The sequence below is a fragment of the Harpegnathos saltator genome, unplaced genomic scaffold (genome assembly GCF_003227715.2).
Source record: "Harpegnathos saltator strain DR-91 unplaced genomic scaffold, Hsal_v8.6 scaffold255, whole genome shotgun sequence".
Lineage (NCBI taxonomy): Eukaryota > Metazoa > Arthropoda > Insecta > Hymenoptera > Formicidae > Harpegnathos > Harpegnathos saltator.
Genome location: NW_020230045.1, coordinates 1032965 through 1047309, shown reverse-complemented (window position 1 = coordinate 1047309; position 14345 = coordinate 1032965). Strand labels below are relative to the sequence as shown.

The window sequence follows — 14345 nt, the reverse complement described above, 5'->3', positions numbered from 1 at the left end:
CTAACCTACTATCCATTGAATGGAAGTAGTACGGACACGAACCTAGGCGCATTTTACTTTTATCACCGCGAAAGTGCGCCTAGCGGACATAGTTTAGGCGCATTTTGGTCAGATGGCGTATCTAAAATGCGCTTAGCCGTACCCCCGAAATACGGCCGGTGGCCGCTCTCATTCTTCTCTCTGGTAAAGATTGACAGCCCGGGTGAATTTTCGTATCAACCAAAGGGGCCCGAAGGGTCCGGAGGTAATTGAAGAGCGACGATAATACCGACTGTTATAGCTACCGCCACCGACGAGATACTATAAAGACTGTTGGCCTTACGGGATTTAGCGTACTAAAGAAATTTCGCTATATACTAGCGCTCTCTTAGGAATATTGTGGCCGAAATATGAAACATAGCTCGAAATAAGCATGGATAGTAACAGGTATGGAATAATGGGAAAAAGATGTCGGAAGATATCAAAGAGACTATTAATACAGAAAACAGGTTGAATATGTATGTGTGTATATCTCTTAGGATTGCAAGACGTGAGAAAATTTAGAATAATTTTTATTTTAAATGCATACATATGTTCCCTGAGTGTACACTAGTTCAGCGATAAAAAACAGATCTCATGTTGGCCGCTCTCAGGTTCCTCTCTGAGTCGTCACACAACTTTGTGAACCAAGTCAGCCGGCGGCAGCACGTGTCGGTCGCTGCTGCTCGACGCCTCGAGAGGTATTTGCCGTTGCTTGCTTTTATCAATTAAAATCGCTAAAATTTTCAAGAGCGTTCGCTGATTACGTCTAGTTGAATATAATTCGTGCGTTTCTCGAATCATGTCCCAAAACGCAGCAACGACCGACGCTGCTCGTGTATCGCGCAACTTCTTGCGTGCGTGCCAAAGCGGTGACGTTCACAGAGTGGAAACTCTTGTTGGAAGATACGGCATACACGATTGGTGCGACTTCCGTCACTCGGACTCTGGCGACACCGCGCTACACGTGGCGGCACGAGCTGGCAATATGAATGTGGTGAAGTATCTGTGCGAACAATTTGACATGCAAGCGTTTAAAATCGACGTCACCAACAAGGACATGAAGAGGCCTTCGCACGAGGCTGCACAATTCGTACAAGAGGACGTCTTGAAATATTTATTAGAAAATGGTGTCTTTTCCTTCATGAGCCATACACCCAGAAAAATTTATTAATTGAAGATTGGTATTTTGTAGCAATTAATCGAACGTAAAAATGAGCCAAATAAGCGATCTTTAAAAAAAAAAATTGAACAATATCGATTCATATGTATTCATATGATAATACATTATCATTTCTTGTTTACCTGGATGCAAATTTCACAAAAATATTGTGCTTATGTTCTTAGTACCTGACTTAAATTTGGACTATTTTTTCCGAAATATTCGCAATTAAATTATACAAAAGGTGTATTACGCGTACCTGGTTCTTGAGATTATGCGTCTGAAAATCGAATTATACCGCAAACTTAACCGATAAATGTTAATTCTTGCACCGAGAGAGCTTTTTGCTTGTAAACTTTAAATTACTTTAAATGATGCCGAATTGCAAAATTGATTGACCTTAAATATCATACCTTATTGACGTTAAATATCAATACCTAAAGGTGCGTCGGTGGACGCTTTGAAGCGCGGCGACTGGACGCCTCTGATGCTCGCATGCACGAAAAGCGGCCACGCGGCATATCGGTGCATCGTTACCCTCCTGATGGCTAAGGCTAACGCACGTTTACGCAATAAAGACGGCTGGACGCCGTTACTCATCGCTTGTCGAGCCGGTGATGAGAATGTGGTCGATTTATTACTGAAGCACATGCCCGACTGCATAGACGAACGAAGCAACAATGGTCGTAGCACGTTGCACATTGCTGGTAAGTGTGTGTATGTTTATAATATGTTAATCTCTCTTGATTCATCATACTATCGTATGCAAATATTAATTGTGCGATACAACTTGCGTAAATATCATAGAAACTACATAAAAGAATAAAATAAAAATCGGGGAGAATAATCGAGTATTCTTCTTTAAAAAATCGATTTTTAACTTTTACGAATATAATAAAAAAGAATATTCCGTTTTTTTGAAAAGGTGAGATATGAAATATGATTAGAAATTGTGAGGTAAAGTATAAATTTTATTTTTTTAAGCTAATTTTGTAAAACGGGAATAATTCTCAGTGGAAAATGTCGCATCGGTCGGCCGCGACTACCTTCAGTGGAAAAAGTCAAATCGAGTCAGTTGTGATGCTCAATAGTTAAAATTCCGTACGAAAAATATATTTGGATGATACATACCATCTTCGGATAAATCAGAAGGTCCAGGGTATTCCTGTTCTCTTCATCCGATCAAATTCTGACTTATCTTTTATTCTTTCCGGTTGTCTTCTCCACCTTTTTTTAGAATAGTTTTAAAATCTTTCGCTTTTCAACATTCTTGCATATCGATTTTTTCCTAAATATTTGATCTTGATATAATCGATAGCAAAACCTTTATATCGCCTAAATGGGAGCGATTCTATTACTGTAAAATCTTTTAAAATTTTTACGCCGTTAAAAGCGGATTTGTTTAAACAGATTTTGTTTTCCGTGAATAATTTTCAAACCGTTTGCGTGTCTCTCCGTATCTGCATCCATGCTCCATAATCCATTTCGAATCTCCAATTGCTGCAGCATTCCATGGACACGAGAGGGTGATTAACTCGCTCGTCGCGTCGAGACCGAGCCTACTGAACGCGCAGGACTCTTCGGGCTCCTCGCCGCTTCACGAGGCGATGAAGAGCGGCAACCTAAACGCAGCGAGACGCATCGTACATCTAGGCGCCGATGTCAGTCTCGTAGACAATGTCGGTCAAACTATCCTGCACGTAGCCGCGCTAACAGGCAACACGGAGGCTGTTGAATACATTTTGAGGCACAATTTGATTGACGTGAATCGCGAAGCTTCTTTCGGCATCACCCCGTTAGTGGCAGCTCAAAGGAGTAATCACAGCGACGTTGTCGACATTCTGACGAAAAGTGGCGCCAAATAATAAAGTTTGTCCCTGTGACGTATACTTGTGCTCTTGTCACATTCCCGAAATGTCTCGCACAGCTTTTCTCGCAATCAAAACAAATCGCGCAATGCAAAAAACGATTCGGCGTTTTTAACAATTTGACTCTCACGCTTATCGCGTCTCCCAAAATTGAATATATTTTTTTATTCTAATTCCTTTTATGTTCTGTAGAACATCTCTCTCTTTCATGGGTTTGCCGAAGAGAAAATTCTCGACAAAAATCATTACTTTCGTTTGATCATCGACGCTTTAATTACCGACGAGTCGCGTCTACATGTACGGTTTAGGATGGACAAAAGACTCACGCGAGTGGCATTTTATTCAGAGATTGGTACACATTTATTTATCTTTTGTTTTCTCTTGTATCAGACAGTTTTAAAGAAGCATACAAAAATCAAGAAACGGAGGCTCTTATTAGTTCGGAGATACCTAGGCTTTACATTCTTCTTCGTCCTCTACCCTTTACCCTTCCTCCTTTGCTTCGTTAAACTTTCTTTTTTTTCTCAGCGTGCGCAGGCAGGCGACGTAGATACAGGAAATTCATGCGCTTACTGTTATTACGATGTACGCGTGCTGGACGAGGCCTTTAAACTCTAGAACGCTAACGCAACGTAATCGGTTATCGATATTAACACCGTGCGGCGCACGATACGACGAATTCTTTCGAAAGCTACGAGAGAAAAATAAATTAAAAGTAAACATAGTTGAAAATCTTGAGAAACAATCAATAATTGGTCGTCGTAGTTATCCCGCGCAACTGAATCGCTCGCTCGTCGCTTTACTGTTGGCGCTGCTCGTAGCGCTCGAATTAGAATTCCGAATAATCGCGAGCGTTAATAATAACGCCGCACTCCTGATCCTTCAAAATGCCCCTTCGCGTCTAAATACCGCGAGATCGTGCAACGGAAAGGAAAAATGAGATGAGAGGACGCAATCGCAACGATCGTCACTTGTTGATATCAACCTTATTTACAATAATCATAAGGGAAATACCAATGGACAAACGAAGGATTGACATTTCTCAATTAGCGTTCCAGAAATTAATAAGCATCGCTTACATCACGAAGGAGAAAAACATAAGAGATAAGATCACAGAATCGTATGCGAATTCTATGCGATGTCGCGTGAGGTCCGCGATGTCGCGGCTTCCGATTCGAGAGATACGACGGTTTGGGGAGAGGGAGATGAACGGGAACGGTTTCAAGCCTCTTTTCCCCCTGTCGACGTCATCGAGTGTCAGCAACCTCTCTCAGTCAGTCGCGGTCGCGATCGCGTTAGTCCCGCCGACAAGATTTTTTCTGCTGCTCGCGACTGTTATTTATTATCGACTATGCCGTGTAGCACAGTCGCATCGTGCGTGTCTATAGCACGGTACGATTATTGTTATTAACTGCACTACATGGTATAATCGATATATATGTATATATATATATATATATGTTTTTCGAGTGCGTTGACTCTGACGCTCGAGCATGCCAATGGTGAGGCGAGAATCGAAACATTACCGCGCGCTTTTGCCGTCTCTTTTCAATCCAAGCCCCGATGGGGCTTGCAATGTTGTAGAAAAAATAGGTGTGTGAATAAAAAGGTTTTTCGCGTAAAATAACTCGCACCGAAGTCGCACCTTTTCCTCTCGCGATCCTATTCCCCTCTCTCTCTCTCTCTCTCTCTCTCTGTTTCTTTCTCTCTCTTATAGCAAATCACAGTATATACATAGGACGCAAATGTTGCTTCGGGGGAGTGGAGGGGTCTCTCGAAACGTCTCGAACCGGCTCCGAAGGATGGTGGTAATTTGACGGGGGTTAATTCTCCTTTTTTCTTCTTGTTCTCTTGGCTTCGCTCGATTCGCGTTCAATCTTTCACACTCCGAAACGAAAGCTTATCCGCTAAGTATCTCGCGGGACGAAGACGGGAGATTCGCGGAGAGAGAGAAATGATGAGGTGAAGGATCCGGAGGCGGACAGAAGGGAGACGTAGAGAAAGGAGAGGAGGGGGCGTGATGACGGGGGTGGTGGCGGAGAAGCCAAATGGAAAGTAAAGGATTGTCACACGACGAAAGGAAAGAAGGAACATCTCGGGTCGGAACAGTCAATTGATCTCGCGCCTGTTTCTCACCGCCGGGAAAGCGACCGAGGATAAGAAGAAGGGCTGAAAGGATGTGGTCTCTCGGGGGCGGAAGATATTTACATTTATAAAACGGCTAAGGATAAAACATGCACTGTACATTGTCTGCTCGTGTCCGATCAACGTGTCCGCACACCGCGCGCACTACCCCTCGCGTCCTGCGACCCTCTTTCTCGCGCAGCGATATACTTGTTTTACGAACGAGTACGCGTCGACTCCTTTCCTTTCTCTTTTTTGTTTCTTTCTGCCCGTGTCCCACCTCCTTCCCGTTCGATTTTCGCACGCGGCGGCCGTGAGGATCACGTGAACACGCCGAATCCACCGTAGGGGAAGGTTCAGGGTTTGAAACCGGTAAAATTACATCCACAGCGCGACCGTGCCTCAGGATTCGTTCGAAATATAATCGGACGCGCTCGAAGCGGGAGTTCGCTTTCGGCATAATCTCATACTCGAAACAAGCTTCGGAAAATGGGTCGTTCTAAGTATAATTTCATATTTAAAGCTAACTTCTTAAGAGCGAGGGACACGAAAGGTCGCTTTAAATATCATTTTCGTATTCAAGATGAATCCAAGGGGGTTTTTCCGTCGATCCTCCGGCCGTCGATGCCACCGTCGCCATCATTTCGTTTGCTCTCTTCTCCTCCGCCGTTCGACCTACTTTTAGTGGAGTTCGTTATAAATATCCAACGATTACTTGGGCTCTTTAATATTTTACTTCCTTTGCTTAGTTTATTTACACATTAACTAATACGTCGTGGGACTTAAGTTAAGATCGCCTCCTCGCGCGTCCTCCGCGTCGCGTCTCTTCTCTCACCGATAATAATAGCTCGTAATGTTTTGCTACTTACTAGTAAAACTCGCTTAGTCTACATATGCTTTCTTCCCGCACGTCGGTCATCATCTCTCAAGGGTGTCGCGTGTGTCCACGTTCTCAGTTCCTTGGATCTCTCTCTCTCTCTCTCTCTCTCTCTCTCTCTCTCTCTCTCTCTCTCTCTCTCTCTCTCTCTCATTCTCACTCTTATTTTCTCACACACACACACACACACACACACACACACACACACACACACACACACACACACACACGCACGCACGCACGCACGCACGCACGCACGCACACGCGCACGCACGCACGCACGCACGCACGCACGCACGCACGCACGCACGCACACGCGCACACGCGCGCACACACACACACACACACACACACACACACACACACACACACACACACACACACACGCGCGCGCGCGCGCGCACACACGCACACACGCACACACGCACACACACACACACAAACATACACACATACGTTCTCTTTCTCTCCGTCTCGCGTGCGCTCCACTTTACATTACAAGTATTCAACATGTACAAAGCTCTATTTACATTATGTACACACACACACAGTTTTAGCATTCGGAGTCCTTCGCGACGATAACGCCTCGCATACCTTGCGCGTGTCCTCGTGCGGTGTCTGTGCTCGTGCACGCGCTGAAAACTTCGATCAGGACAATCGGGACGCCGCGTAGTCGGGACACCTCGAGTGAAGGACACATGTCCGGCCGCGTTCTCGCCGCGCCCGCGTTGTCGATCGCGCGTTGCAAATCGCGCAGCTGTGTTCTTATCGCTATTCTTATCACGTCGTCGATACGGCGCTTCGAAATTTCTCCCGTGTTCGCGACAAGCGCGCCGAGAACGCGGGCCACCATCTCATCTCATCTAACGGGACATACTGGTCGACTTTCGGGCCCTCGGCGGCCCTCATTCCCCTCCTTGTTTTTCCTCCTTTGATCTCTGGGCTCGCATGACACGTCGAACGGATGGAATGTGAGTGCTTTCGTAATTGTCTGGCAATTAGACGCTGCGCGACTTGAGACTCGCAGTTTTCCCCGGTCGTAGGAAACGATCGCACCATGAGCTAGCTCCCCCTTTTGAGACTGGATGCTCTCGCGTCGCAATCAGTCGTGCTGGCGAAACTGAAACTCCAGAAGCGGCTCTCGTAATGCCGAGAACTTCGATCGCAGTCGCGGCTCGATCTGACGCTGGATCTGACAAAGAAACCGAGACATTGGCTTAATCGTTAAATGATGGACAATTTGGTCGTTCCAATTAACGTCCGATACGAGCTCGGGGAGCTCTTGAAATCTTTGTACCGGGCGACTCTTACGCAATCAGCGAACATATGTCTACGTACGATACATAAGGATTATCGACGGGCTGACAATCTTTGCGCTTCGAGAAACCGTCGTTGATGGACACATGCTTTGGACGCCGAAATGAGCAATTACGTCTTAACACTGCTCGAGACACACTTAAACACTTAATGTAGCTGGTACCCTTAGCGCGGTTATCACTATTACATTTCTCCTACGTGTGTGTTTCTCTCATGAGCGAGAAATAAACTAAGCAGCCAAGAAAGCGCGACGCGGTGGATGAAAATACGTCGAGAATCTGCCAATGCTTGCCGGTGACTTCGTCTCGACGTTTCAAGATGACCGAACATTCTAACAAGCGTTCTAACCCCTTCAGGTAAAACAAAATAAAAGGAAAAGAAAAAGAAAAAAGATTGGCCACATTAATAATTTAATTAAAAGGAAACAAAGCTACGATTATCCCGTAGCATCCATGTGTTACTTCTTACGTTGTAAAATATATCATTGTGTCCTTATATGTATTGTTGAAAATATACGAAGAGTTCTGCCTCGTATTTTCTACGTTTGAATACGTCGAATTTTCACACATCGTGAAAAGTATCGCATCGCAAAGAAGCGGTAGTGATAATTTACTTGCGGACTAACTCGGTTCATACACGGTGTGTGAAATTTTTCCTTTTCTGTCTATAGTTTATCTCGAGTTGAGAAGAGACTGCCGATGCGAAATGAAGCGCGCAGGGAACAAATGAAGTGCAGAGGCTCGCGGAAGAGAAAATAAAGACGTGACTTTACGTACGGGTGCTCAAGTGTTGCGGAAATACAGTTGGCTCAACGTACTTTCATCCACACATCGCGTCGAGAAGACTATCGAAACTCGCTCTCCATACTCTTCTCTTTCTGCCCCCTCTCTCTCTCTCTCTCTCTCTCTCTCTCTCTCTCTATTTCTTTTTCCTTCGCTCACTTGGTCGAGGCATCGCCCGACGAGAATCCTCGTGGTGGTTTTTCGTCGTAGTCATCGTCGACGAAGGATGGTCGGGGAACGACGAATTCCCACTCGACACAGTTTTCGCTCGCAATACAAAACACTCGAGGATGATAAAAAATAAATAGCGCACGCGCACGCGGTGTCCCTCGGCTACACGTTTAGCTTAGCTCACACGTTCTCACGTACATACACGGTTTTTCGTTTTTAAAAAATAGTAAAAAACAGTGACTAAGTGTTCGCGCATTTTTCCACGTCGCTCGGGAAATCCGCTTGTATCACTAATATTTATCCGCCCACATACGATCCCTGGGCCCACTCATCGGTTTTCTCTTTCTCACTCGCTTTCTCTCCCTCCCTCTCTCTCTCTCTCTCTCTCTCTCTCTCTCTCTCTCTCTCTCTCTCTCTCTCTCTCTCTCTCTCTCTCTCTCTCTCTCTCTCTCTCTCGCTTTCGTCACAATAATAATATATCGTTACTGTATACATACATATACATACATATATATATATTTATTTTTTTATTTATAAAAATAACGTTCTGGGACTAAAACGTAACGTTCCAAAGCGGCGCGCGACGAGGAGCTACCGTAGTACACGACTGATAAAGGCGCTTCAGCCATTGCCCCTCGATTTCTCCTTTGTTCTTGCCGTACGGGAGGAAATCTAATTTCCGGCCATCAATGGCGAGAAACGCGCTTGTTACTTCTCTCGCTCGTCGAAACACACAACTCTGCGGTGGAGGCTCGCGTGCGCGCGCACGCGCCCGCGAGGAGTGCACCGAGTTGCAGGACGAAGCTTTGCGCAAAACTATGACGAGGTAGTTACTTTAGGATAAATTGATAAAAGGAATAACGCAACGGCGAATGCGTGTAACCGGATACCTCTGCAGTTTATAACAATCCAGACGTTTTCTCCTTGATGTTCTATTTCTTGAAAAATCATATTCTTAGACTGAACGATGGTATCAAATATTGTTAACAACTGAACAAAAACGCATTCGAATGCGTATTTCTCAAGCGTGTTTGGATCGTTTTAAGCAAAATAAAATGGATTTCAAGCGTCGTTTCATAACTGTTGATGAAACTTGGATCCACCACTATACACCAGAGCGAAAAGAACCTTCCGGAATCACACTTTAATGACGGTATTGAATTATTGAAAAAATTGAAAAAATTATTGGAATAAATGTATTGAAGTTTCAGGAGATTATATTGAAAAATAAAACATATTTCACGGCAAAACGAAAGTTTTCTTTCACTGTTAGGCCGAGAACTTTTCAGACTGCCCTCGTGTATTCGATATTGAGAAAACGCTTCAATGCAACACCTGTCTTTCGCGAAGACTGCGGGATGTTCTTCACTAACCGCGTCTTTTTAATCAAGAGGCGCAGGACTGAAGCAACGAGAGGTACCGTGGCCAGCGACGAGAGGCGACTGCTCCGGCTTGGAGGGTGATTTTCGTCGCAAGATAACAAAAGAAAATCGTTTCATTACTAAAGAGAAAGAAGGAAAAGAAATACATCGTCGTCGTCGTCAATAAAATTCTCGGACATCGGGCGAGCCAGAGCGCTACCATTTTTCCATGCGCAAGGTAAGCGTCGCCGCAGAGCGACCTCGTCGCGGGTCGCACGGTACCGGCGTCTTCCCCTTTATCGAGCCGTCATCGATCCCGCATAAAGATCGCATCCCGGGCACGCCGATCCCCTCGGCTGCTCGACAATGTCACCGGCGTGTTGTTGGCGATTCGCGTATTCGGCCGGTGGCGATATGTCTAGATCTATATTACAATGCCTGTTTTCTAAATCGAGGGACGTCACACGCTGACCCGCTCGCGCGTTCCGAGGAAAGCTCTGCACCGCCGAATACTCGCGAGCCCGAGGAAGCAGCGCCGACGAGAGAGGCGGTAAACCGCGACTCGTCCGTCACACACCGCGGTGCGTCGCACATCGTACGTGGGCTTGAGTGCTGCGTTAAACGCACGCCGCCGCCGTGCGGCTCGATTGGGCTAGCGTCCAAGCCAAATCGACACGAGGTCGCATCGCGCGACTGCAATTTACGCGCGACTCATACGCTCGGCCGCAAGCGGCGAACCGCTGTTTAACGCGACGGTCAAAGCGACACTTAATATTGCCGGACGGCGTTTGACGCACGAGCCGCCGCCATGAACCCGCCGCCACTTATCGTCGCGCTGAATACCGGCTCGCGCTCTGTCGAGTTCCGTAATCCACCTGTCCCCCGCTGCAATCCGCGCGCAGCTGTGGCCGCGTAAAGGGTCGCAGCGGATGCGCCGAGGTGTCGACGACGCATATCTCTCTCTTCGAAGTCCATCGCGCACGAGGTAGCTTCCGATACACGATCCGGATAACGCGCGCCTCGCCCCTCGTAAGAAGTATAGCGATCCAAGTGATAGAAAACGATATGGCGCGCGCGTACACGCTCGCCCGGACGCCCACAGCCCCCCTCCCCCCCCCACCCGCTCCGTCACCGGCACACCGTCGGGACCTCGTGTCGTTTTGCTCGCGAATCATTTACGTCTCGAAGACGCGCGAATTTTACGAGAAAGTAAGAAAGCAACGCGCGTTCTCCGTGCATTTAGGAACGATCGGAAAAATAAATATTTTTAATAGCTTTATAATATTTATAATTTATAAATATTTTTAATAATTGCTTTATTGCGCACACGTGCTGCATCTGCTCGCGTAAAGAAGAAGAAACGCGAAAGTATGCATGCATTTGTATCTGGATTAGAGAATAAATAAAGAGAAATAAAACGTTGGCATATACGCCCCTATCCAGCGGGCGAAACCCAATCAATATTAAAGAAAATTTAAATAACGGATCGATTGACCTCTAATGGACAATGTTGTGGTTGAAATCACTTGGAACCGATCACATCCCGTACGGCGCAACTTTTTGCGCAAAGTCACTTTTATAAATCGTATTGTATGCGATACAGGGCTATATATATTTGCGTTAAAAGAGATGTTACGGAACAACGTCGGCAAAACAAATATTTTGCAAAAATTTCCACGAGCCGCTTTCAATATCGTGATAAAATAAACCTTTGGTTCAGTACGCTCGTGCGAAGCTCGCAAAAACATCGTCTCATCGCGCGCGATTGCATTAAAAAATTTTACTTTCCCTCCTCCTCCTCCCCTTTTTCGTTTGTTCTCTCGAAACACCCGAAGCTGATTTTCGCGTCGCTGCGGACTACGGAAAGCTCTCCCGTCCATGAGGACTCGTCACGTTCTGGTCTTTGCTCGCGTCAACTCGATTCGCCAATTCCAAACGCCCGGCCACGAACGGGCATGCACCACCGTCGTCGTCGTCGTCGTCGTCGTCGTCGTCGTCGTCGTCGTCGTCATCGTCGTCGTCGTCGTCGTCGTCGTCGTCGTCGTCGTCGTCGTCGTCGTCGTCGTCGTCGTCGTCGTCCACTTAGCTTAAACGAGAGGTCCGCTACAATTCTGTTATACAGAGTCTGCGTGTCGCGGCGATTTTCTCACGCATTCACACGCACGCACGCCACGTATGCACACCTCGATGTGTGTATCCTAAGGAGACACGGTCGTCCGTTGGACGACGTGGCAGCCTAGTCGAACGCCCGTCTCAATCTATCTCTCACACTCATGCATGTAGCCTTTCTCTTCCACTCTTTCTCTCCTCTGCCTTTTCTCTCTCTCTCTCTCTCTCTCACATACACACACACAGACACACACACACACATACATATACACACTCTCTCTCATCCTTGCTCCTCCAGCAGCTCATCCGTCTCGCTGCTGGCTCACGAGCCGAGACGTCCGACCGAGCGGATCGCATCCCCGAACGGATGCCGAGAGCGGCGCTGCTCCGGTAAGAACGCTCGCGATACGCGAGTCGATTTATGGCTAAAACGCGACGAACCTCCGCGCGCATAGCGCTCGGCCGGGCATGGAGCACCGTCGCGCTTACGCTTGAGCTAAAAAGCGGTACACGTCCGTCTCCTCCCGCGGGGGGAGAGACCTCCGTTCGCAAAAAGCCCCGTGTCGTCGAGAAGGGGGGGGGCGGTAATGGCCGACTAAACACGCGCTGCTTCCTCCCAGGAACGAATCGTCATCATCACCACCGTCACCGTTACCTACCCACACCGTCACCACGTGTCCCTACGACAGGACGAGCCGTCCGGACGAATGACGCGCGAATCCGGCTGACCGCCGGCGCCACCGTCGTCGTCTCCCCGGAAGAGCGTCCATCATCGTTCCTCCGCGGCGGTACCAGGAGAGAGGAGTCTCCGGCCGGGGTCCCGCCGAGTCCGTGGAACCGGCCTCGAGATCAGGGCCTAACACTCGCTGTAGGACGGCGGCGGCATCCCGCGACCCGTGTACATGTCCGTCTGCGGCTGCAGGTGGCAGACGACGGTGTGACCGTCCAACACGGCCACCGTCCGCGTGTGGTCCTGCTGCGGCGGCATGCCGTATGCTGCCGGCAGCCGCGGCAGGTCGAGCTCGTACCTGGCTTGCTGCCGGCGCAGCTTCTCCCAACAGGCGTTCAGGGTCCGTTCTACCGCGGGACCGTACTCCGTCGTGTCGTAGTGCGCGAGGTTACCGCCTGGGCCGCCGTTGCCACGTTCCACCATCGTCTGGCCGTAGTGCGCCAAGTTGCGGTCGGCAGCGGGCGAGTACGGTATCAACGGCCGGTGGTCACCGTAGCTCCTGGACGACTGCCTGCTCATGTCGCTCTGCCGCCGGCCGTCCTCGTCGGACATGTCCGACACTTGGATCTCGCCGGCGCCGACGACGCTGCCGATACCGCCGCCGATGATACTTCCACCGACGCCACCGACGCCGACGCCGACGCCGACGCCGACGCCGCCTCCACCGCCGCCGCCGCCGCCGCCGCCGCCGCTTCCTCGCTCGATCTCCTCGTACACCGGGTCGTCTTCGTTGGCGAGGCCGCGCGGCAGGTGCACGTGCTGACCGTGGTGGCCGTGCAGCTGGTGATGCCCGGTGCCGTTGCCACCGCCACCGCCGCCGCCGCCGCCGCCGCCGCCGCCGCCTCCGCGACCGTCAACGATCTCGGTGTAAGTGTGATTGTACGGCATCGCGGCGCGTCTGCCAGCGGTCGTCCTGCTGCCGGTGCTGTTCATCTCGCTGGCGTCGCTCGGCCCGCGCCTCCTGCCCGAGTGACCGAGCGTCAAGGTGTTGTGCGTCCGTGGGGAGTCCTCCTGCTCGGAGCCGCCGTGTCCGGAGTCGCGGGAGTACGACTTAAAAGAAATGTTCTGCGGAGAGAATTCACAGGCGATTAGAGTGCGTTAGATCGAGCAGTCGCTGCGACGAGCCGACGCGCGCGAGCGAGGAGGATGAAACGAGAGAGTTCTCTTTGTGACTTCGGATTTTTATGCGAGGTCAAAGTGGCCCCGACAGTCTGTCAATTTTCGCTGCGGACTTCCGTCAGAGGACTTTATCAAGCTTTCTCACGTAGGGGGGAGGGGGATTTCGTTATTTTTTATTCTCGTCTATTTTCAACAAGGGTGAAGGGACCGGCAATGAGGAGGCAAAGGATGTCGACTGATGGACCTCTTGCCCAACTTAGATTGCTGACTCTGGGACGCTATCATTGAGAGTGCGGACAGGGTGTGTACTATATCCAGGGTTGGGAAGTAACGCGTTACTTGTAACGCCGTTTCTGGTATCGTTACTTTTTTGAGTAACGATTAGGTAACGTCGTTACTTTTTTGTTGTGTCAGTAACGAAAAAGTAACGGCGATACATTTTTTCTGTAACGAGTAACAAAACATCCGTTACTTTAATCGTTACTTCTTAATTTTTATAAAATTAAACTTAATTGTATTTAATTTCTATGCATTTTTTGTTTTATGCTGGATTCAGTGAGAACCAATAAAGATGGACTCACATATTGTCATCCATTGGCCGTAGTTATACAGAAAGGTAAGTTGGTGTAATTTGGTTAATACATATGTTCATCAAACAACATTCATCTGACCAAAAAGGAAAATCAATATGTTCATATTTAATTTTA

General features: G+C 48.4%; 2 protein-coding genes across 9 annotated transcripts in view; one reads left to right on the top strand and one right to left on the bottom strand.

Annotated features, from left to right (window-relative positions):
• Positions 1 to 582: 582 nt before the first annotated feature.
• LOC105191886 (ankyrin repeat domain-containing protein 16) lies at positions 583 to 3574 on the top strand. 2 transcript variants are annotated; one of them, XM_025299236.1, is made up of 4 exons: positions 583 to 719; positions 925 to 1148; positions 1624 to 1887; positions 2687 to 3574. In XM_025299236.1, the coding sequence occupies exons 1-4, from the start codon at positions 616 to 618 to the stop codon at positions 3043 to 3045; spliced, it is 951 nt and encodes a 316-aa protein (XP_025155021.1). In that variant the 5' UTR covers positions 583 to 615; the 3' UTR covers positions 3046 to 3574. The 2 variants fall into 2 exon arrangements, with proteins under 2 accessions (XP_025155021.1, XP_011153950.1); XM_011155648.3 differs by having other exon boundaries at positions 664 to 1148.
• A 5898-nt stretch (positions 3575 to 9472) lies between these two features.
• Positions 9473 to 14345, bottom strand: part of LOC105191890 (latrophilin Cirl) — a 501575-nt gene continuing 496702 nt past the window's right edge. For 2 of the 7 annotated variants that reach the window (XM_025299205.1, XM_025299207.1), the window contains exon 17: positions 9476 to 13584. In XM_025299205.1, the coding sequence (XP_025154990.1) occupies positions 12646 to 13584 (939 nt within the window). In that variant the 3' untranslated portion in view covers positions 9476 to 12645. Of the gene's footprint in view, positions 13585 to 14345 lie in introns of all 7 variants that reach the window. The other 5 variants (XM_025299204.1, XM_025299201.1, XM_025299202.1 and 2 more) reach the window with 4 other exon arrangements.

Coding starts and splice junctions, on each gene's coding strand:
- LOC105191886 (XM_025299236.1), top strand. CDS start 616: ATGTTGGCCGCTCTCAGGTTCCTCTCTGAGTCGTCACACAACTTTGTG. Junction 1,149..1,623: donor GAAATATTTATTAGAAAATG/GTGTCTTTTCCT, acceptor CAATACCTAAAG/GTGCGTCGGTGGACGCTTTG. Junction 1,888..2,686: donor TAGCACGTTGCACATTGCTG/GTAAGTGTGTGT, acceptor CAATTGCTGCAG/CATTCCATGGACACGAGAGG.